The 23,177-nt window shown below is 50.7% G+C and overlaps 1 protein-coding gene across 2 annotated transcripts in view; it reads left to right on the top strand.

Moving 5' to 3' along the window:
• LDLRAD3 (low density lipoprotein receptor class A domain containing 3) overlaps positions 1-23,177 on the top strand; it is a 170,729-nt gene that overhangs the window by 143,960 nt on the left and 3,592 nt on the right. For both annotated transcript variants that reach the window (XM_084894468.1, XM_084894467.1), the window contains exon 5: positions 21,624-21,969. In XM_084894468.1, the coding sequence (XP_084750594.1) occupies positions 21,624-21,969 (346 nt within the window). The remainder of the gene's footprint in view (positions 1-21,623; positions 21,970-23,177) is intronic.

The raw sequence follows: 23,177 nt of genomic DNA, 5'->3' as shown, positions 1-23,177 counted from the left end.
CCTGGTGGTCAGTTCAAGTCATAGCGACCGGTTGTTTCGCTGTTCAGTTGATTTACATATTAGGGTTTTATTACTAGCATATATAGGATTACTTCCTTGGGATAGATTTCCATAAGATTTATATCAGGTATGAACACTTTTAGGGCTCATTGTACTTAAGTTACTAAGTCATTTTCCAAATGGGTTGTATCTTTTTCACACCCTCACAATTGAATAGAGCCTTTTCACCGCATCCTTGCCAAACACAGGGTATTATCTTTTTTAAAGTCATTCCTGCATTGCTAGGCAAGAAATGACACCTCATTTTCTTTAATGCTGTAGCTTCCTGGTACGAGTTGATCCAGGTTTATTTAGGAAGACCTGCTTTGTTTTGCATAGTTCACAGAAATTTGAGGAAAGTGCTATTGAAAAAAAAAAAAAGTTTATTTTCATTCTATTTTTTCTCAGCTCTCCTCTTCCCCCAGCCCACCCCCACTTTTAAGCCATCTCACGTGAAGAACTACACGGCCAAACTATATAGAATTAATACTCCAAAGGTTCAAGTGATTGAGATGGCCGTCCAGTTTTCAGGCAACCTGGATTTTAATATTTCTGACTTAACGCTGTTTAGCCACTGAGTGCCTACTGTTTACAGTCCTTCCTTCCTCCCTTCTCTCTCCATCCTGTGACCGTGTGGGTGAAGGTCTGACAGGGGGAGATTAACTGGCTCATCCACTCGCTGCAGCCCCCGGTTCCTGGTCCTCCTCCTGCCGAATGTGATTTATAGCTGTTTGGCCGAAGGTCAAAATCTGATTCCTCGGAGCAGGGGTGCAGGGGGAAATATTTGATTTCTTTGACACAGTTCATTAACAATTCATATACATGGATCTGAAATGAAACATTTCTTCGTGTCAACATGAGTTACGGCAGAAGCCTCGGGCAGGGCTTCAGTATTAGAGTGTGACACTGTTGCCAGGCAATCACGCCGGTGTGGCCGTGTCTCTCCGCCTGACAGGAAAGGGGGAAAGGTGATCAGGCTCCAGACAGTGCTAATGAAATTTTTCTCTGTTGCCTGAGGGCTTTCCTTGTAACTGGAAGCTGGTGTATTAAGAAACCTCTCTATCTTAAAGAGCCCACTTTATTCTTTTGTCCACTCAGTTGACAACTATTTTATCGAGTCTCAGCTATTGGTAAGGTGCATAGTAATGGGACAAGACTAATTCTAAAGCTCTCTGCTCTTTGCACTTCCTTTCTTGCTCTTCCCTGACCCCTTACTTTGGAGTCATCTGACTTTGACAGTGCTTCTTGTTATAAACTAGAGGCCGGTGCACGAATTCATGCACCAGTGGGACCCCCCTCAGCCTGGCCTGCAGGATCGGCTGAAACAAGCTCTCTGATATCTCCCAAGGGGTTCTGGAGTGCAAGAGGGTGCAGGCTAGGTGGAGGGACCCCACTGGTGCACAATTGCCACTGGGGAGGGATGCGAGAGGTTGGCCAGCAGGGAAGGAACTGCAGGAGGGCTCCAGGGTATATCCAGCCTGACTTGCTCAGTACTGATCAGCCAGACCCTAGTACCAAGCTAACCTACTGTTGGGGCGTCTGCCCCCTGGTGGTCAGTGCATGTCATAGTGAGCGGTTGAACAGCTCACTATGTATATCATTAGCATATTATGTTTTGATTGGTGAATGGACGACTGGACGCTTAGCATATTAGACTTTTATTATATAGGAAGGCCATGGAAACGTGGCCTTCCAGCCCTGTGCTTCTCAGACTGTAATGCACATACCCTCACCTGGACATCTATGAAAATAGAGATCCTGACTCACCAGGTACAGGTTGGGATAAGAGGGCAGCATAACTACCCAGCTCCCAGGAGAAGCCGTTACCACTGACCAAGTACCACTGAATAGCTTGGCTCTAGTCAACATAGCTATACTAGGTTGAGTAGTGTTCCTCCAAAATTCATGTCCACCCAGAACCTGTGAATGTGACCTGATCCAGAAATAGAGTCTTTACGGTATAATGAAGTTAAGAGGAGTGTATTAGTCAGGGATCTAGCTTTCAAGAAAAAATGAGATTGATTAACCAGTTTTAAGGAATGGTCTCATGTGACTGAGAGTTGGCCAGCCTAGAATCTGCAGGGCAGGCCCACCGGCTGGAGACCAGGGGAAATGTTGACATTGCGGTCTTGAATCTGAAGCCATATGGAGGCAGACTTCCTTCTTTGAAGGACATCCATCTGTTCTCTTGAGGCCTTCAACTGCTTGGCCCACCCATATTGTGAAGACTAAAGTCCACTGGTTTAACTGGTAATCACATCTAAAGAAATACCTCCACAGCAACATTTAGACTGGTGTTTGAGATAGCCTGGCCAAATTGGCACATAAAATTAACCATCACAATGAGGCCACATCAGATTAGAGTGTGCCCCAAACCCAGTATGACTGTTGTCCCTAGAAGAAGAAGGAAATTTGGATATGGACACACACAGGACCAAGTGAGATAGGGGCAGGGATTGGAGTGGTGCATCTACAAGCCAAGGGATACCAAGGATTACAGCAATACCAGACGCTAAGAAGAATCAAGAGGATTCTTCCTTAGAGCCTTAAGTTATATATGTTCTTTAAGCCACCCTGTTGGTTGTACTTTGTAATCCTGGGAAACCTCTATAACAAGCATGTCAAACTCAAGGCCTGTGGCCACATTCCTTGTTTACGTGACCCGTGTTAACCTTTGAGTTTGACATGCTTGCTGTACAGTATCCTAAGTCATAGGCATTTACAAGCCTGAGAACACCATCACAAATGCTTGACTCTTCTGGCCACCTGCCTCCTTGAAAGATGGACCCAGAGTCTGGGAAGTGCACAAACTGAAGTCTTTGATCGGAGACGAGAAGTTCGGAGCTGCTGTGGCCAGGAATGGATCGGCCAGGGCCCCCCTCTCTTTCCCTGACTCCGGGGTTGATCTGAAATGCTCAAGGGCCACCTCCTCTTTTCTCTCTCGCTCTGTGTCCAGGTTGGAGAGCAGCTGCGTGACAGATGAGGAGGAGTTAAGTTTGCTTTTCTTTGAACAAACTCTATTAATTAACATGGACCCCACCGGGATTGCCATTTGCCACAATTAATGTGTATTTGCATTAACATTTGCTTTAAAAACCAACAAGGTCCTAAAGTTAAGATTGCTTTAGCCTAAATGCTGTCCAGATTTAATGTGCGTGATGTAACCTCCCGGCACAGAGACAAGCTTGAGCAGGCAATATTGGGTGCCTCGCTGATGCTTGTTTCTCACAGGAGGGGAATCAATACCGGGCGCGGGTTAGACTAACAATGAGCGCTGTCAGGAACCGAGGAAATAATTAAAGATGTAATGTTAACAAAGCAACGTGGCTGTGGGGGGATGGATAGATGGTTTTCTTCTGGGTGTTGTTTTCTTTCTTGCCGTGGGCGCATTTATTGGCATGGGAAAGAGAGAGAATGAGGAGGTATTTTTCTGCTAGGGAATGTTTAAGTAAATGTCACTTGTGATCAATAGGTGAGCCTCCACAAGGAAAGCAGAGCTGTAAATGTCACTTGTTTCGCTTTTCAGCAACAGTTTTGTGTGTGTGTGTGTGTGTGTGTGTGTGTGAGAGAGAGAGAGAGAGAGAGAGAGAGAGAGAGAGAGAGAGAGAGAGCTGAAGTATGAAACCAGTGAATTCATGGGGGGTGAGGCAGTAAGATCTCCCTGAAAAAGTTGAGTTCCTCTTCACCGTGAGAGGAGAAACCCAACTCCTAGATATTATTACAATTTCTCCAATGCCAATGACTCGTAGCACTGCTTTGAGGTGGTCTTCGGACAGACTAGACCCCATGTCGTTCTCTGAGAAAAGATGCTGTAAAAGTGTTGATGTTCTAGATCAGTGGTCGACAAACCGCAGTTCAAGAGCCACATGTGGCTCTTTGGCCCCTTGGGTGTTCTCATGCCACTTTTTCAAAATAGACTCATCCAGGCCGAAAACCGACTTCTGCACATGGGCCACAAAGTTTCAATCGCACTGTACGTGTGTGCTCGCACGTGGCATTTTGTGGAAGAGCCACACTCAAGGGGCCAAACAGCCACATGAGGCTCTCGAGCCGCGGTTTGCCGACCACTGCTCTAGATCAAGGGCATTCAGAGCTTCGATTCCAAGGGACTTCTTCACCCTCGAACCCTGTGGCCCAGCAAAACGGGAGTATCATTCCCCAAATGGATCTTGTCACTCCCTCCACGTGGAATATCCCCTCTCCCTTCCCACTTGCTAGAATCGTTTCAAGACTCATCTCCAGGGCCGCCTGCACAGATTCTCAGGACTGACTGCGCCTGAGCCCGGGGCTCCTGACTCGGAGCCTCCGTCGCGTGTAGTTAGCCCTGCTTTCCTACCACCTTTATTGGAAAGCTTATATTCCTAACCATGGTTCCCCTTGACTACATCACCTGTTTGGGTGTAAGTTTCTTGAGATCAGGAGAGTGAGAGTGCCATGTCCCCAAGGTGTGGCAGCCATCTGCCCTCACCTTCCTAGCCCTCGATTGTGAACTGGATTGCACTCTCCACCGGACAGACTCTGCCTCTATTTGGGGCTTCACTTTTCCCTGACTTGAATGGTGAGTCAGACGTGCCTGGCCGATAAGGGAATTCCAGGGCGTTCCCTGGGCAGGTTCTTGGGCCCAGTCCCTGGAGATTCTGAATCAAAGGGTAAAGCCCAGAAACATCTCAGAAGTTGGAGGCTGCTAACCCCTCTCTCAGGAGCCACTGGTGCGGTGGATCATGGACCCGATGTGAATCCAGGTCTGCAGGTTCTCAGCTGTGCCGAGCTGGGCGGCCTCCCGGTCTGTAAAGAGGCACATCATACTTGCCTCTTTGGGCTGCTGGGGGGCTAACACGACAGAGCCTTCTGAAACTTCTCCAGCGTCTCCTGCTCTGGGGTTGGATGTGGCCATTTTGTGTAGAAATGAAAGTACAGCTGACTAATTAAATGTGGCCTCTTTCCAGACTACCCTATTCCTAACTGCAGCTCTCCCTCTCCCCTGCGAAATCAGCCTGCCATTGTTTTTGAAAAGTTGCTCCACTGTTTACTGGTTGGAGAATACTTTGAAAATGCCAGGCATCATTAAATTATTAATAAGAAGGCCCCGAGGGGGGAATGGGAGCTGGTTTTGCCTGCCTGCCTGCATCCCTTCCCCCCAGCCACCCACACACACATCCTTGTTTAGCTCACAGTTGACCCAAAGCATTAGAACTAAAAGGTCAGACCCACCGATAGTAGCTGCTAGGAAGCATCTAAATTGTCTTCCCTGACTCTGGCTCTGACACGTGGGTCTGAGCCTGCAGATAACAGAAAGGGAGGTCTTATCTGGACGTGAGCAGGAGAAATAGCTGGAACAAATCATCACAGTGAGCACAGGGACTGGGAAAGATAGATGGGTCCGCTTTCAACCGGCGGTAGCTTCGCCTTCCTCTTGCTGGGAAAGGGTCCCTGCGATGGAATTATGTCCCGGGCGTGAAGTTGTTGCGTATGATCCCGTCCTTTCCAGACAGAGACAGTGAAGTCCGAAATGACTGTGTACGTCTCTGATCACCAAGCGGTGTGCAGCTTTGTGGGGTTCAGAGCCCCCAGACACACACCCCCCCCCACCCGCCCAAAAAAATGATACAAGAGACTTAGGAAGTACGTGGGGAAATGAATTCAGGCAAGAATGGCTCTGCGTGACCTTCACAAGTCAAAATATTGGCATTTTCTCTGCTCCTATGCACTCCCACCCAGCCTACCCTTCTTTCACGAGGTCAGGAGTTTCCATCTTGGCCACGGCTGCTGCTTAGCAGTGCGTGTGCACTCTTGGGAGACTTGTTATATGTGGCGTTCGCCGGCCCACAGCCCCTCCTCGCTCACGCCTCCTGGCACGGGGACACTGGAAGGTGGCCAGTCTCTCCTGGTCCCCCGTGGAAGCCTGGGCGGACCCCTTGGCAGGGAAGACCATGATGACGAGAAACGAAGGCTTCCCCCCTTCCTGTCATCTTCTGCATCTGTGGGAAGCCATTCCCGGGATCATCAGGGGCCACTGTGTCTCAGTTTAGCCATGCATCTTTCCAGTTTCTGTTAGCCGCACGCAGAGCCTGATATGGAAGCAGTAAGAAAGAGGGGCGGGCTAAAACACGGGGGCCAGGCCATCGCTGTCTTTGAAGAAGCACCAGGAGCTTGGAGAGAAAACAAGAAGGAGGTCTCCAGGGTTGGGGCTGCAGTTCAAGAAGTGGATTCATCTCTTGTGAGTAATGGTTTCCAGATTCGGAGCACTCGCAGTGGAGCAGGCACTGCGCTCAGCCCTTCGGCGTGTCCAGGCCACCTTGGGCCCGATCTTCCCTCCCACGATCACCATGAGCCTCCGGACAGGGACCCTTCTGATTAAGGCAGGGGACCTGGATGGCTTGTGTGATACTGTGCCTTGGAAAGAGCACTCCAGTTTGCCCCACTGAACACTGGGAGATAGTCGGTCCCGGGCGCTGTCCCTCTCCTTTCATTCTTCCCTCAAGAGGATTCATTGGCCTCTTGAGGTGGGTTTGCCACCGGTTCTCAAGGAGGCCTCTCTCGGGCACATCGTGGCTCCCCCTTCCCTTCGCTCTGTTTCTGAATGTCGCTCTCGAAAACACACGCTCCTCTCCATCTGCGCGGCCTGATTTATCAGCCAGGTCCGCAGAGAGGAAACAAGATAAAAGCCTCCGCTGTAAGATGATAATGCATTATGCTCTGTGGGCTTTGTGTCTAGACAGAGCTAAGAGGCGCCTTTGTGGCCCTGGCGATACCTTGAGGTTGCTGTCCATCGGCCTCTTTGTAGAAGAAGGACGGGCTTGACAGTTTTATGTGTCGGACAGAGGCTGCGTCTGGCAGAGAAAGCGCCAGCCAGGATGTCAGGAGATGACACCGTCAACCTCAGCCCTGCCAGTCCTTCCCCAGTGAGAGAAAGGCAGTCCTTCCCCAGGGGCCTGCATGGTTCCAGTCTTGACCTTGGGCAGGTGACTCACACCTCTGCCTGAGCTCCCCAGCCATAAAAAGAAGATTAAAGATAAATCATGCCAACTGCTTAGAATATAATGCTTAGCAGCAGCTCTCATGATTGTTATGCCAGCCCAGAGGGACAGGGGCAGTATGCAGGGACTGTCAATCTCTGGAAAACTGTCCCCTATGGCAGTGGTCGGCAAACTCATTGATCAACAGAGCCAAATATCAACAGTACAACGATTGATATTTCTTTTGAGAGCCAAATTTTTTTAACTTAAACTACATAGGTAAGTACATTGTTATTAATTTACTTAGGGTACTCCTAAGCTGGCCTTTGCTAAAAATTCAAGGGGCCAAAGAGCCACATGTGGCTCGATTGCCAAAGTTTGCTGACCACTGCACTATACCAATGGGGCAAGGAGTGAAGGGCTCCTATTTTGAAAGGGGTAATTGGTGGTGGTAGTTGGCCTATTTGAGAGAGCCGGTTCATTCCCAAGGATCTTTTCCACTCGGTACCTCTTTGCCAAACTGATAGCATGAATGGCCCAGGGTTATCATGGTCACTGTCAAGAGATACCCAAATGAGGAGTGCACAGAATCAGGAAGTCTGGAAAACGCAGAGAGAAGACGAGAGGAGCACCACCCGTGAGATGGATAGGGTCTGAGTCTCATTCTGGACCAACCCCTGGCTGTCACTGGCTGTTGGACTTGAGAAGGCCCACTGCTGTGTGTCGCCATGGCCACGTGAGCTCATTCGCTCAGATCCACACCTCTGCATGCAGCTAGGAGGTTGTGTTGAAAACGGATTCTCTTCGTAGGTTACCCGGCTCTGTGCATTTGTCAGAGACATTGAATTGAAATTACACCATTTTTAGAAAATGGGCTTCCTTCCCCTTAAGTTCCTTGAGTTGGTAGTGGAGCTGGCATAGGTGCCGGGGTAGTTGTCATGGCCTGAAAGGGATTGTTTCTGGGTCCCCAACTGGGAGCAGCTACACCTGTTGTATGTCTCTGGCAGAAATGTGTGATCTGTCCCCGACCCCTGCCAAGCCCGACCCCTTCTTACCATCTTCTCTACCTCTCTCTGACTTCTTACTGCCTTTACTTTTCCCCAGATGCAATTTTCTTTTTCACTCTTTTCATTTATGTTTGTGTTTTCCTTCTTAGGATCAGAAATGATATATGCGTGCTATGAAAAAAAGTTAAACCGCTCAGAAGTTCAGAAGTGTTTGAGTAAAATGTGCAAGTCTTTCCCCTTCCTCATCTCCAGTCCCATTTCCCAGAAGTAACGGCCTTGAGTGGTCTGGTGGGATCGCAATCCCTTTTGTAATGTATGCAAAGGTACAGATACGTGGACATATACACACACAGATACAAGGTCTTGTTTTATTTTTTTTATTTTTTTTTTAATATATTTTTATTGATTTTGTACAGAGAGGAAGGGAAGAAATAGAGAGTTAGAAACATCGATGAGAGAGAGTCATCGATCAGCTGCCTCTTGCACACCCCCTACTGGGGATATGTCCGCAACCAAGGTACATGCCCTTGACCAGAATCGAACCCGGGGCCCTTTAGTCCCCAAGCTGACGCTCTATCCATTGAGCCAAACCGGTCTTGGCCAAGGTCTTGTTTTATTATGGCGATGGAATTGTTCTCATGGTTCTGCCTTTGTTTTTATCCCTAACAGACCATGAGTATCTTTTCATGACGCCATGTACAGAGCCTCCACCCACTCTTTCCCAAATGGCCACAACCACATGTAACCCGTTGTTTAGATATGTTTAACCCATCTTTCTCCTGTAATTCTAACCTAATATGAAGATGGCTGTACAAAGCTCAGCTAGGAGAGAGACCCATTGTGGAATGGACTGCCAATAGGCTTCTGTCCCACTCATTTCTTCTCAGTCCCTGGCTTGCATTCCGGGTGTTTGTTTGGGGCGGGGTGGAGTCAGCTGGCTTTGGCAGCTGATGGGAAGATGTTGGTGAGAAACTCTCTCCCTGGCGGTGTGTCTGTGTGACAGAGGACATCCTTTTGAACTGTCAGAGGGTGATTTATAAGCTCACTGGAGACAAACCTCTCTTCCCCGAAGGCAGGCCACGATAAGGTTAGATTGGTTTTCAGGAGATGAAAGCGAGGCTTTAAGTCACAGCAAAGCCTTGTGTTTCGCTCTTCGTGCTTTTTGAAATGCATTTGCAGTCATTAACCTGCTTGGTCCCTGGAGAGCCCTGAGTGCAGAGGTGGGTGGGATTACCCTGAAACTGCAGGTGAGACTGAGGATTACAGACGCAGGAAGCAGAGCTGGGATTCATCCCCTTTTTCCTATGCCGGGGCCACTGAGAAGGCCAGGAAGAGACGTAACCACAGACCAGACACCCAGATCCTGTTAGCACTCGTTACCTGAAAACCCAGGAGCCCTCAGTCAATGAGGCTCAGAGGAGTAAATGAGAGGAATACCTACCATCCAGGCTTCTTGTTTAAAAAACAGGCTATTCAGCTGAAACCGGTTTGGCTCAGTGGATAGAGCATCGGCCTGCGGACTGAAAGGTCCCAGGTTCGAGTCCGGTCAAGGGCATGTGCCTTGGTGTGCAGGAGGCAGCTGATCAATGATTCTCTCTCATTGATGTTTCTAACTCTCTATACTTCTCCCTTCCTCTCTGTAAAAAATCAATAATATATATATATATTTAAAAAAAAACAACTGACTATAGAAAGAGGAGGAAACTACTTTAAACCTCAGAGCTAGCTAAAGATACTGCATTCTTTTTTTTCTTTCTTTTTTTTTATTGACTTCAGAGAGGAAGGGAGAAGAAGAGAGAGAAACACTGATAGGCTGCCTCCTGCATGCCCCCTACTGGGGATCGAGCCTGCAACCTGGGCATGTGCCCTGACTGGGAATTGAACCCGGGACCTCTTGGTCCATGGAAGGACGCTCAATTCACTGAGCCACCACAGCTGGGCAAGATACTGTGTTTTTGAAATAAAAACAGGATGTCCTTTTCTAGGAGCAAACAGGAAAGAACTCAGAAATTTAAAATATGGAAAGGCTGAAGCATGCATATGAGGCTATGTCCCCGAAAGTACAAAAACACAAAGAAACACAAAGCAAGGTCAAAAAGGTAAGAAAAATAAATCAAGGATGCGGTTAGATTTACTCCCAAATAATAGGAATTCTAGAGATAAGGGAGAAGATTGGGAAATTAAAGGAAATTCCCCCTGAACCAAGGACGGTGTTTTCAGATAGGAAAGGGTCCCAGGAGTGCTCAGATCCATGAATGGGAATCCACCACACCAAGCCCGTCAGCATGGCTGTCAGAACATTGGCAGACAGAGGACCCTGCAGGCTCCCAAGGGAGCTGCAATGCATATGCATCGATAAAAACAGGCTTCATGCAAAGTCTGATGCCAAATGGCATCTTGCCGTAGCTGGTTTTGCTCAGTGGTTAGAGCATTGGCCCGCAGACTGAAGGGTTTCGGGTTTGATTCTGGTCAAAGGCACGTACCTCGGTTGCAGGCTCTATTCCCATTGCCAGTCTAGGCGTGTGCGAGAGGCAGCATGTATCTCTCTCAAATCAATGTTTCTCTCTCTATCTCTCCCCCCTTCCTTCCACTCTCTAAAAATGAATGGGAAACAGTATCCTTGGGTGAGTATTTAACAACAAAAATATGGCATCAGACTTCTTTATAACTCTGGACATGCTTCAACTGTTCTGAAGTGAATAATTTCCAATTCTGCACCATAGAAGCGAGAGAAAAAACACACGTGACTTTCGTACAGCCCTTTCAGGAAATTGCTAATGAGGATGCTCTACCCAAAGTAAGGGAGTAAACCAAGAAATAAAAAGAAAACACGGGGTATCCAGCATCAGTGAGTGAAAGGGGACCTCCAGGCTCTGATACAATATACTCAATGGATTTGCATGAGTGCAGAGGGGATTTACAAAGCTGGGGAAGGCTCTCTTTGGATTCATGAGAATCACATGTGATACTAAAACACACCCACGATACTAAACAAATGGAGGGGGAAAGGCTATGGTAACTCCAGCGAAAACAAATTCTGCCGGGAAGAAAAGTGTTAAAACCGTAACACTTTCCATGATGTGTCCGTGAATATCATTTTCATGATCAAGGTAACAAAAACACTGGTTATCTTAAAAATACTAACCAGGGAGCTTGCCAATGGGCCCGAGAGTGGGCCTCGTGTGGCGGCTGCCGAGATGGTGATAAACCAGAGAGCTCAGTCCTCACCGTCCAGATTGGAAAGTCGGCAGCTAATTCCTGAAACTGAAAATAGAGACATAGCGCGGGAAGCGTGTTCTTTGGAGATACGGGGGTGGAAAATGCAGGAAAAAAAACGCAACTGAAATAGGGAGCGATGGCTCCTGGCGGGGGAAGGTCAGAGAGCGCTGCTGCTTTTATCGAGAATTCTACAACTGTTTGCCTCTCTAAATCATGTGCACATGTTCCTTTGATAAAAAATAAAAATGAATGTAAAGAATGCAGGGGAGGAACAATTGGCCGGCAAGAGCATTTGCACTTTCAAAGCGAGCTGTCAGAGAAAAATCTCTTTCAAGCATTCCTGGCCTGGCTGCAGATGGCCTGGGCGAGGGCCCTTCTGGACCGTGCCTCCCCCACCTTTCTCCCTCCCTACCCAGGTCTCCAGGTCTTGGATGCACGGTAATGATGGAAGCAGAGATGCAGGGCTGACATTTCAGAAGCCCGTGACCCACGTTTTTCTCTGCAGGATGAGTGGTCTATTGAAAAATCCAATTCTGAGCATTTTTGGTTTACCACAAACCAGAAGCGGTGGCCGAGGTGGCCGCTAAGTGAGACTGGGTCACACACAGCATCCCAAGGCCCCTTTTCGGAGTAGCTTGTCATTCTGCCCCTGTTTTCATAGCAAAACCACCTGGCAGCTCTCTTGAGAGCGGCAAAGGATGTCTTCTCTTTTCTCCCACACTCCTCCCGGGCAGCCTGGACCAGGCACCTTCCTGTGCAAGCTCCACGTGCAGGTCCCATTATCCGATGCCCCTCCCGGCAGCCTCCGGGGTGAGCGGCAGACGCTCCCTTCCTGAGATGGGATCCGGCCCGGTGCACCCAGGCACGTAGCCCCTCCAGCCAGGGCCACCGAGGCCACAGGCACGCGCTCATCGGGGTAGTGGTTCAGAGCAGGCACTTGGGAGCCAACCCAAACGGGGTTCAGAGCTTGATCTGGGATCAGACCCCTGAGAGTGAGAGCCTCCACGGTGTCTTCTGTAAGATGGGGATCACAGAATGAAATACGTGAGTCGTGCTTGTATAATAGAAGAGCGCCTATCACGTATCAGCTATTAACTCGACGTTGTCATGCCTGTGTCATGGTGGGAGGGCCGCTGACTCTCTGAGCCTCAGTTTCCTCCTTGAACAATGGGATAACGCTGCACCTCCTGAGATGCTTGTGAGCATTCTGTGCGCCGATGGGTACACCTTAGCCCGATGCATGGCAACTAGTGAGAGCTTGGTTCCCAACGGTAAAAATTATCCCCTTCCTTTCCACTTCCTCAGCCTCTGTCCTCATTCAGGCCTCCCTTGCTCTTGCCTGGCCACCAAAATCCCTTCTCTGGCCACCCCGAGTCTATCTCCCCTCCCCCCACCGCCCCCCTGGAAGGCATCTTTCATGCACACCACCGTTGCAGCCACACCTCACCGCTGCCCGCAGCATCATGCAGGGTCCAGGCAAACGGCCCACTGTTTTGGCCTCTCCAGTGCCACTGTCATGTGCCTTTAGGACATGTACGTCGCTTTCCACTGGTAAGGCGAAGAACATGCGAAGAACAGCTGCATGTAAAATGCACATTTTTAAAGGGGGAGCATGGGAAGAACAGCTGGACGTGAAGTGCACATTTTAAAGGGGAAGAAGGGGCTGATGATGGTGAAAGCCAGGCTAAAGGGCAGCAAAGCGGCCCCAGGAGACATTAGACCGATCCCAGGGAGATGTCCTCATGGTCAGATCGCCAGATCTTGGTCACTGTTCCCGGGGAGAAATGCATTCTTAAGTTCCTCTGCGGCTCCCCACCCTCTGTCACCCAGGACACTGGACCGGGCCAGGGCATGTGGGTTTGGCAGGAAGGACCCGAGAGCCAGAGAATCACCGCTGTGATTTCCCCAGATGTGGGCAAAACTCACGCTCCGGGGTCCGTATCTACTGGTGTTTAGGTTGGACGAGTGAAAAGGGGGAGTCACCCTGGCCACTGCTGGCCAGTCAGACGTGACCGGAATCGAGGATGTACCTATGCCATCAGCCCATCCTCACCTCTGGCCAAAACGTCCATTAAAAAAAAAAAAAAAAAAAAAAAAAAAAAGCATGTGGCATCCCAAAGGCTGGCCTGGTGATTAAATCCTGGCGGATTGCCGCTCTCCCACAGCGGCCTGGTAGCCGGCTGTTTCTAAGCCCTGGCAGGAAGAGGACACATCTGGCTTCGCTGAGTTATTTAAGATATCCGGCCTGAGCCCAGGGATGGCAGACAGGGCAGGAAAGTGTGTTGTTCTCTTCCTCGGAGATACTAGGGAACGGGGCGAAGTGTGTTCTCCTCGGTCCTCCCCGCTGGATTGTAAAGTGCCCGGGGGGGGGGAGGGGGGCGGAGGGAAGCGGGGGTGCTTTGGGGGAGGGGGGCGGCATGCACGTAGCATTCCAATCTGTGGGACACGGTGTCGGTGTCTGGTGATTCCCGCGGGCTTAGACCTGGGGCAGCCGCTTACCCGTATCACACGCTTACTGAAGCGAGGCCGGTCTCATCGGCATTCGTCGTGGCGCTGACATTACAGACGCTAATCCCGAAACAATAAGCTCCCCGGAGACGCTTTCTTCCTCGGTTCCAAGTGAATGGAGCAGCCCCCGCTCTCCCCGCCTGAGCCTGTTTGATCCCCGCCTGAACCTGGAGGGATGCCAGCGTGCTGGGTTTTACCCTGGGGAGTGCGTGTCCCGGGCAAGCTTTCCTGGGGCCCGCCTGCCAGTGCCCGCCGTCCTAATCCCTTACACATTTCTCGCTCACAATGCACGGGGGCCCGTAAGCTCCCCAGACGGCCGTGTTCCACTAAGGAAGGCTATGCAAAGAGAACCGCGTCTGTCTGCTCTCATCTAGGGAGGCGGCGACAATTCCCCCAGGCCGGTGTGGCTTTACCCACATCCTCACACAACGCACATGGTCCTGGGCCGGTCTTAACCACAGTGGGACACACACACCCTCCTCAGTGGGGGCCGAGGTGGGGGGCAGGTTCTCTCACTGGGCACCTGTGAAGGTTTCAAGTGAAGGACCGGCTGGCTCTCCCTTTGCTTCGCCACGTTCTCGGGGCCAGACCCTTTGACTTGATCAAGTTGTGGGAACCAGAGTCTGGAGTCCCCGCTGGATTGTGTGTGAAGAGAATGCATTGGGCCCTGTCAGTCCCTGGTCCCTGTGGGTTCAGGGAAAGGAAGACATCGGGGCTAGTTTTCGTGAAAGAACCTGGGAGGAGCGTTTTCTTCAGAGCCGAGCACTTTGGGGGAGGGAGTCAAGCATTTTGTCTGGAAAGAAACTTCTTCCCAAGAAACTCTGGGTTTTCTCCTAGCTACTGCTTCTGTTCTGCTGGCTCATTCCCAGGGGAGCGATTGTGTATGTGTGTTTCCCTGTATCTGAATAAAAGAAGATAACATGTTCAGGATCCTCAAAAAAGAATGCGTGATAGATGGGTAGCCTTTTCATGAACAAATCTTTATCAGGCGCCCTGTGTGCTGGGGTAAGTGCTGGGTAAAAGAGCGGCTCCGTGTAGACCCAGGAGCCAGTGGCCTGGGTGTGCCTCCTGCCTTCTGTCTGTAGTAGCTGCGTGAGGGTGCGTCAGGCACTTGGCCTTCATGGGCTGTGGCTTCCCCTCAGGTAAAGGGGGAACCGGACCTCACTCTAAAGTCCTTAGGCCGCTGGCTCCCGGCACTTAGGAAGTTCTATGCGCATGTGTGCGAGTGCTAGCTGCCACCTTTGCTGCCGCCGCTGCTTCTGCTGATACTGTTATCATTCCTATTGTTTGATGCTGGGAACAACATTGTCCACAAAGACAGAACCCACCACGGCCCCTGTGCTTTGGGGGCACAGTTTTCTGGGGAGGCAGCCGCTACACGGAAGTGTAGTGACTGTCACGGATCAACGGACTCCGTGTAATGAGCATGTGCTGAGATGAAGGAGAGAGACCAGGTCCCAGGCAAACACGGGAATTGTCCTCATCAGGACAGTCAGCAAAGGCTTCCTTCCCCGGGGAGGGGACGATTGATTGGTGATCGAAGGAAGGGGAGGGCTTTACTCGTGACAAAATAATTACATCAGAAAATACCCCCCCCCCCCAACATCGCCCATCATCATAGTAACCACTATTAGCATGTCCCTGCAAGGCGTGAGAGTAATGTGTCCTGGGTGTTGTGTGGTGTTTGGGTCCAGAAAGTGGATCCTGGCAGAGACACTTGGTGTGGAAGTGGAATGGGGTGATCATGGAAGCCACATGCCGCCCTTCTCTGGAGGAATAAAGGGATAAGCCCACAGCCAGGAAGCAGCCAGGCCATTGGCGGCCTCCCCATCCGTCACCAGTCCTTTCTCTGTTGCTCTGTCGTAGGAAAATAGAGATGTGACTACAGGGGTGGTTGTGGGACTGGCCTTTTATTACAGCGGGACGGGCACAGCCCTGCATTCAGGTTGGAACAATCACATCCCCTTCTCAGCGCCAGTCCAAGTCGCAGTGACCAGGTCTGCCGAAATGGCTTCCGGTGGGGTTTTTTTGTTGTGTTGTGCGGCTCTTGAATTCTGAGTGCATCTTTTTGCACCTTTTACATTAATTTTCAATTACGCTTTGAAATGACAAAGTACGAAATTAACTAACTTGCAATTAATTCCAGCAGTATTTATGCGAAAATCCGAGGCATCTGAAAGATGGGGCGCGCGGAGGAGTAATTAGTTGTGGGGTTTTTTCCGCGGCCGTAATTGCCGTGATGAATATGTATGAGGCCGGTTAGGACAGGAACGCACAGCAAGCAATTGTATTTAATTAAACTTTTAGCTGGCTTAGCTCGGGGAGCCTGCATTGTGTTTCCGGCTCCCCAAACAGCTCGCCCCTAGAATATCAAGGAGACGGTCACAGGCGCCTTCTTAAGTTTGCACAGCATCTTCTGTCCAAAAAGACAATTGGTGACAGTGGAGGTGCCACAGACGAGGGTATCTCTAGCTTAAGACTCGGGGTTGAATGGTCTTCTACACCAAGGCAAGCAGGGAGGTCTGCAGCACCTCTGATCCCCTCAAAGTCTTCAGAGACCCAAAAGGGTTTCGTGCTTGTCTACCTGCCGTCAGACAAGCTGCTGCAGAGCAACTCCCACTTGGTCTGTGTTGAGACCACGAGGGAAGTTTGTAATCATGACTGATGATATTTCCTCTTCTGAAGCCATTTTTTTTTTTTAATTAGCCAAGTCTCCCTTTATCTCCCTCCTTTGTGTGTCCAGTTAGTGCCATCGGACAGAGATGCTGTGGCAAGTGTGGTCATCTCTGTAGCAAATGATGGTGACTTGTCCCAAGAATTGAAAGCAGAATTAGCAGGACCCGCCTCTGGACATGAGTTGGATGTGAATGGGAAAGGGTTGGACGTGAATGGAAAAAGAAAGGCAGGGACCAGAGCTGATGCTGGGATTTCCCGTCACCCAGGGTGGCTGCAGTGCCCGTGGGGTCGTAACTGATGCTGTTTGTTTTCTCAGCCCCACAAATGAAACTTTATTTGCAGTGACAATGGCACGCCTGCGGGAGTTTTCTCCCCTCCCCGGTCCTTAGGGTCAGCGTTTCCCTGCAGTGCTGTTGTGAATGAGTACACGGCACTCACACATTCAGGAAGCATTGCTGTTCCCTGATTCCCACTTGAGTTAGCAGTGTTTGCGCCGGCTGCTGACACTGCAGGCCCAATAACCCGCTGTATTAGAACTCGCCAAGCCTTATTACCGGGCCAGAAACCAACTGACCGTCCAGTTCAAAGAATGTCTGCTAAGCATTTAATTTCCCCATTTCCACCAGACACTCCAAGTAAATAGGTACAGTAAGCAATAGAAATAGCAGTCTGTCCAGCCCTTCCTTATTCAGCAAATTCCAGGAGGCACATGTCTCCGCTTTAGCCTGTGGCCTACGAGAACAGTCCAGAATGTCACGTGTGGGAGCCTGGGTCGGGGAGCCGCTGCATGCTCAGGAAAGAGAGGTGTGGAGACCCCTGCATCCATGGCCAGGTTGAATAGAGCTGTGGTCGTCAAACTGTGGCTCCCCCTCACTGCACTCTCCTGCTGATCTTGTGTAGGCCATCACACCGTCGAGCAGAGTCCTAAAAAGGCCCCCGGGACCCCAGCTCCCTGTCTCCCTCATCACTGAGTTTTGCTGGCAATCTGAATCCCAAATTAATAATGCCCTTTTCTACCTTAAGTAGCCATTTTCGCTTCTTATCCTCTAGCCAGTTCTGTCACAGCCAGTTCTGTCACCCCATGAGGGCATTCACCACCCACTCCCTGGCTTGTCATTGCCACCTTTCCTCTCAGAGGGTCAGAGGCCCAGCTCCAGCTCTGAGGGCACAGCAGGGCTCAGCGGCCTCAGAGGGCACTGGGATCACAGGGGCTTCCTCCACACCAGTGGTCGGCAAACCGCGGCTCGCAAGCCACATGCGGCTCTTTGTCCCCTTAAGTGTTCTAACGCCACTTCTTCAACATAGACTCACCCAGGCTGAAAACCAACTTCTGCACATGGACCACGAGGTTTCAGTCGCACTGTACGTGAGCGCCCGCACGTGGTGTTTTGTGCAAGAGCCACACTCAAGGGGCCAAAGAGCCGCATGTGGCTCTGGAGCCGCAGTTGGCCGACCACTGCTCCACACCAACGTGCTCTCCTCGCTGTCCATTAGGGGCCCCGGGTAAGGGCTGGCTGTCTCAGTAGCACTTGTTGAAAATGCAGGGTCACCTGGCCCGTGTGGCTCAATGGTTGAGCATTGACCATGAAGCAGGAGGTCACGGTTGGATCCCCGATCTGGGCACATGCCTGGGTTGCAGACTTAATCCCCCGTGTGGGGCATGCAGGAGGCAGCTAATCAATAATTCTGTCTCATCATTGATGTCTCTATCTCTCTGTCTTCCTTTCTGTAATCAATAAAAAATATTTTTTAAAAAGAAACTGCGGGGACTTTCAGGGATGCTTCCTTGTCTCCTTGACCCAAGGGCGGGCATGGGGAAGGGTGGGAAGGACCGGAACCCCTTGGTCTTTTCTAATAAGGACAACTGAGAAGTCCCAGGGAGGTGTCTGCCTCTTTCCGCCTTTAGCCCCAGAGCGTTCTCATCTCTTACTCACCTCTCTCGCTTTGCATTTCATTGTGTGGAGCTTGTCTCCTGCTTCTGGGTGGTGCTGGAGCCTTAGTTCCCTCTGGGCAGGTGGGTCCCTCTGGTTTCCCTCGGGTTCGGGCTAGGATGGTCCGGCTGATGCAGGGCGGGCTGGCCTCGTGGATTTTCCCGCCACCCTCCCTTCGGTTAATTTTAGAAACTTGAGTTGCCATGGAAATGGACCAGTGGGGTTTTCACGGTTCTCTTTTGATTCAGTCATGTGTTAGTCTGCCCTCTAAATTAAACCGTTTCAATCTGCATCTAAATTGGGACAGGAGATGAGCTTGGAATGGGATCCCCAGAGGCGGGTGCTGCAGCCCCACAGGGTGGGAGTGGGGTGCCCTTGGCTTACAGTGGCCAGGGCGCTCCCGTGACTGGCTGCAGGCGGGTATGGGTGACCGGGGGCACACTGGGGAGAAGCAGTCCCAGGGCTTCTCCCACACATGAGCTTCTGCTGTTTTGGGTCCAGAATCCCCAGCACTGAGCTCAGGGCCCAAGCTACCATTGGGACGTGGTTAAGTGGATAAAGAATGTGCGCTCAGCCAGACTTCTCAGCTCTCAGCACAGCCCTGAGAAGGTCGCACTTCATGTCCCCACAGCCCTGGCTGGTGTGTGACCCTCTGGGTGGCACCTCCTCTTCTCAGCCATCAGCATCCCAGCTCCCTTTTCACACCAGATGTGAAGGGATCCAATAAAAAGTCCCAGAAATCGGATCAATGACTTTCTCTCATTATTAATGTTTCTCTCTCTCTCCTCCTCCTCTCTGAAATATATATATATATATATATATATATATATATATATATATATATATATATTTAAAAAGAAAAAAAAGAACTAGCATTAATTGAACGCAAACCTCTCTGGCACTTGGCTCTGATCTCTGTGGATTCCGTGCAGTGTACTTTACCCTCTCGGTAGCCCAAGGAGATGGCCACTGCTGCTCACAGAACCACCCCGTTTTAAAGATAAGGCATCTGAGGCTCATAACAGTCAGTAACGTGCCTGAGAACACCGAGACACGATGGCCCCAGGATGCTACCCTCCACTCTGTGCTGCAGACAACACAGTGAAGAGGCTTTACGTCTGAGTTCTCCCTCTCTCTCTCTCTCTCTCTCTCTCTCTCTCTCTCTCTCTCTCTCTCACACACACACACACACACACACACACACACACACACGCAGGCCCCCACCCAGCCTCCGAGGACGTAGCTGAGAACAGACAGAACGCCAGCAGGTGCCTGAGTGACAGCTGATTGCCTCCAGAGGCCGCCCTCCCATAACTGTCTGGGGCGTGCTTCTGCCTTTCGTCTGGGGCTCTGTTTGCTTCTCTCTGTACAGTTGATCATTGAAACAGTGCCCCATGGGAACGTCGGAGCTTCCATTCATGTTTGAGCGTAGCTGGAAAGAAAATTAGCACAAAGCCCAGAGCTTGCGGGGGAAGATCTGTGTCAGAGGAGGATTATTGGGTGGGAATCTGGAAATACTGAGATCGGGAAGGAAGATGATGTGTTTCACAGTCTGTGGATTTTTGAAGGAGAAATATCTGGGTTCTGATGCTCACCCCTCTATTTCATATGTGATGCTAGACAGGTTAATTCACCTCTCTGTTGATTTCCTCAACTGAAAAGTAGGAATCATCTATAATAATAAAAGTGTAATATGCTAATTAGACTGGACATCCTTCGGAAGCCCAGGTCCTGGGTGCCTCCTGGCGGCCAGAAGGACCAGGTGCCAGAGGATCCGGTGCCAGCATCTGGGGGAAGGAAGGCCTACCTTGCATGAGTTTCGTGCATTGGGCCTCTAGGAAAACAATGAAAGCACCTGCCTTACCTGCATATGTGAAGACACAGATTTTTTTTTTCCATTAAGTTGTGTGCATTTGAGTACCTACTATGTGCCAGGCACACAGTGGGGATACCGTGATGAACAGAACAGGCACACCTTGAGTGATGAGGGATGTCGTAAAGGGTAGCCCAGCACCAGGACACCATCCTGAAAAAGCAGGGGTCACTGCCCCTGCCGTTACTTGTCATCTACATTTCAGCCCCCGCGGGCCCATCGCCACCTCCTCACCGCTTCCCCAGGTGGGAAGACCGCAGGGTGTGGTCACCAGGTTTGCTCAGCTGGACTGTATTTAGGTGATTCTTCCAGCTGGGCTGCACCCGTGGGTAGTTGTGGCCCTTCATTCATTTCATTCTCCCTCTCAGAAATCACTAAAATTACATTTTAAAAAAATAATCATCATCATAAGTAAATAAATTTCCATAGGAAAAACTGATTTCTGCCACAGGAACTACTCCTGTTCCCTAGATACTGTAGTTCCTGGCACTGATTATTATTTTTTTTTAAGCAACTTTATTGAAGTATAACTTACGTAACAGGAAATTTTCCCATTTTAAGTGTGTCGTTTAATGAGTTTTAGTAAATTTACGAATTTGTACAGCTATCACCACGTTCAACATTTCCCTCTTACCTATTATCAGTTCATCCTGCCCCACCCCCCAACTCTTACCCCCCAACCCTGCCTCTCCAGGCGACCATTCTACTTCCTGTCTAGAAATCTGCCTTTCCTGGACACTTCATGTAAATGGAATTCTACAACATGGGGTCTTATGTCTGGCTTATTTTGCTTCGCATAATGTTTTTGAGGTTCATCCCTGTTGTAGCATGGGTCGGTCCTTCCTTCCTTTTTTTTTGCTGAGTAATATTCTACATGTGGCCAAAACCGGTTTGGCTCAGCGGATGGAGCGTCGGCCTGCGGACTGAAGGGTCCCGGGTTCGATTCCGGTCAAGGGCATGTATCTTGGTTGCTTGCGAGCACATCTCCAGGAGGGGGTGTGCAAGAGGCAGCTAATCGATGCTTCTCTGTCATTGATGTTTCTAACTCTCACTTCCTCTCCCTCTCTGTGAAAAATCAATAAAATATATTTTTTAAAATATATATACATATACATATACATATACATATACATATACATATACATATACATATACATACACACACACACACACACACACACACACACACACACACACACATATATATATATATATATATATATATATATATATATATTCTACATGTGGACGTACTACATTCTGCTTATCCATGTCTGTGGTTTCCGCTTCACGGCTATTGTGAACCTTGCTGCTGCCGACATCTGCACGCAGGTCCTGGGACGGACCACCACGCCCAAGGGGTGAGAGCTAAATCAGTGACCTCCTCCTTTTCTCTCCCCTCGGGCTCTCCCAGAGCCGGGCAGCGGGCAGGTGTTCGTGACGTCGGAGAACCAGCTGGTGTACTACCCCAGCATCACCTACGCCATCATCGGCAGCTCCGTCATCTTCGTGCTCGTGGTGGCCCTGCTGGCGCTGGTCCTGCACCACCAGCGCAAGCGTAACAACCTCATGACGCTGCCGGTGCACCGGCTGCAGCACCCCGTGCTGCTGTCCCGCCTCGTGGTGCTCGACCACCCGCACCACTGCAACGTCACCTACAACGTCAACAACGGCATCCAGTACGTGGCCAGCCAGGCCGAGCAGAGCGCCTCGGACGTGGGCTCCCCGCCCTCCTACTCGGAGGCCCTGCTGGACCAGAGGTGCGTGCTGGCTGGAAGAGATGGGCCGGGGGGCGGGGGAAGGGGGGGGCGGGGGGTAAGACACAGAACCATCTTGGCAAGACCAGGAACCCAGGCTGCCATCATTCTGCTCCCCCTATAGGGGGAGCAGAATGATGGCAGCCTGGGTTCCTGGTCTTGCCAAGAGCCTGCCTTTGGGTGCCGTAGGCACAGCAGCATTTGGCCTGCTGAGTCCTTGCAGGACAGTTCCCGTGCATCATCTCAGTTAATCCCCCCAGCGACTCGCTGGGGATGGCTCTGTGTCTGCCCCGATCTCACAAGAGAGGAAACGGAGGCTCTTGGACTTCAGACGCTTGTGAAGGACATACAGCTGGGATCCTGGCCGACGCGGGAATGCCACCCTGACACCTTGAGGCCACTGGCCGGCTGTCACACTAGGGGGCCCTCGGGGCTACTGCAGAGCAGTGCCTGTCAGAGGCTTGGTTAAAACGTGTGGGATGAATGAAGGAATGAAGGAAGGAAGGAGGGAGTGGATTACTAAGTCCCTTTACTCGGCGTGGCTGTGTTAAGCAGTGGGACCCTCTGACCAGTGGCGTCAGTGTTGAAGTCCGAACGCAGAGCTCTGGGGCTGACGTGGGGGATGGGCCTGAGTCCTGCCTGCCCAGCCTGCCTCCCTCCTTTGGGGACCTCCAGGGTGTCCCCAAATTGTCATTCTGGAAGTCCCTGGCCGGAGCTCCCAGGGTCCCCTGGGTTCTGAGGGTGCCACGCCCCCTGCTGAGCTCTGCTCAGCGTCCCGCTTTCTCCGAGTCCACACGCACCGTGTGGCATGAGCATTTTGCACCCCGTGGTCCTGGGGTGCCCGGGGTCCTCTTGGGCCCCCTCCAGTGGCCGCTCTTGTATTATTTAATCTTTTTATCCCCCTCCTCATAAAAGGTAGCTTCAGGGGGCGGTACTTAGGAGGAGTTTCTTAGAAAGGAAGTCTACGTGTTCAGGATGTCACTCACCCCCCATAGCCTGGGGTCCCGATCCCAGCCTCGTGCTTACAAGTTACGGGTGATCTTCTGCGAGTCATTCAGTGCCCCTGCCTCAGTTTCCTCCCTGTACTAGGGCATAAAGGAACACCTACCCCTTCGTTCTTGGGGTCCTTCCCAAAGGCATGGGTGTGAGGTGCGTGGCAGGGGGCCGCTCCCAGTGAGCCCTCAGGAAGTGAGAGCCGGGAAGCCAAGGAT

This window comes from Pipistrellus hanaki (genome assembly GCF_964339955.1).
Source record: "Pipistrellus hanaki genome assembly, chromosome: 9".
In the NCBI taxonomy this organism is placed as follows: domain Eukaryota; kingdom Metazoa; phylum Chordata; class Mammalia; order Chiroptera; family Vespertilionidae; genus Pipistrellus; species Pipistrellus hanaki.
This window is presented reverse-complemented; position numbering and strand designations above follow the sequence as displayed.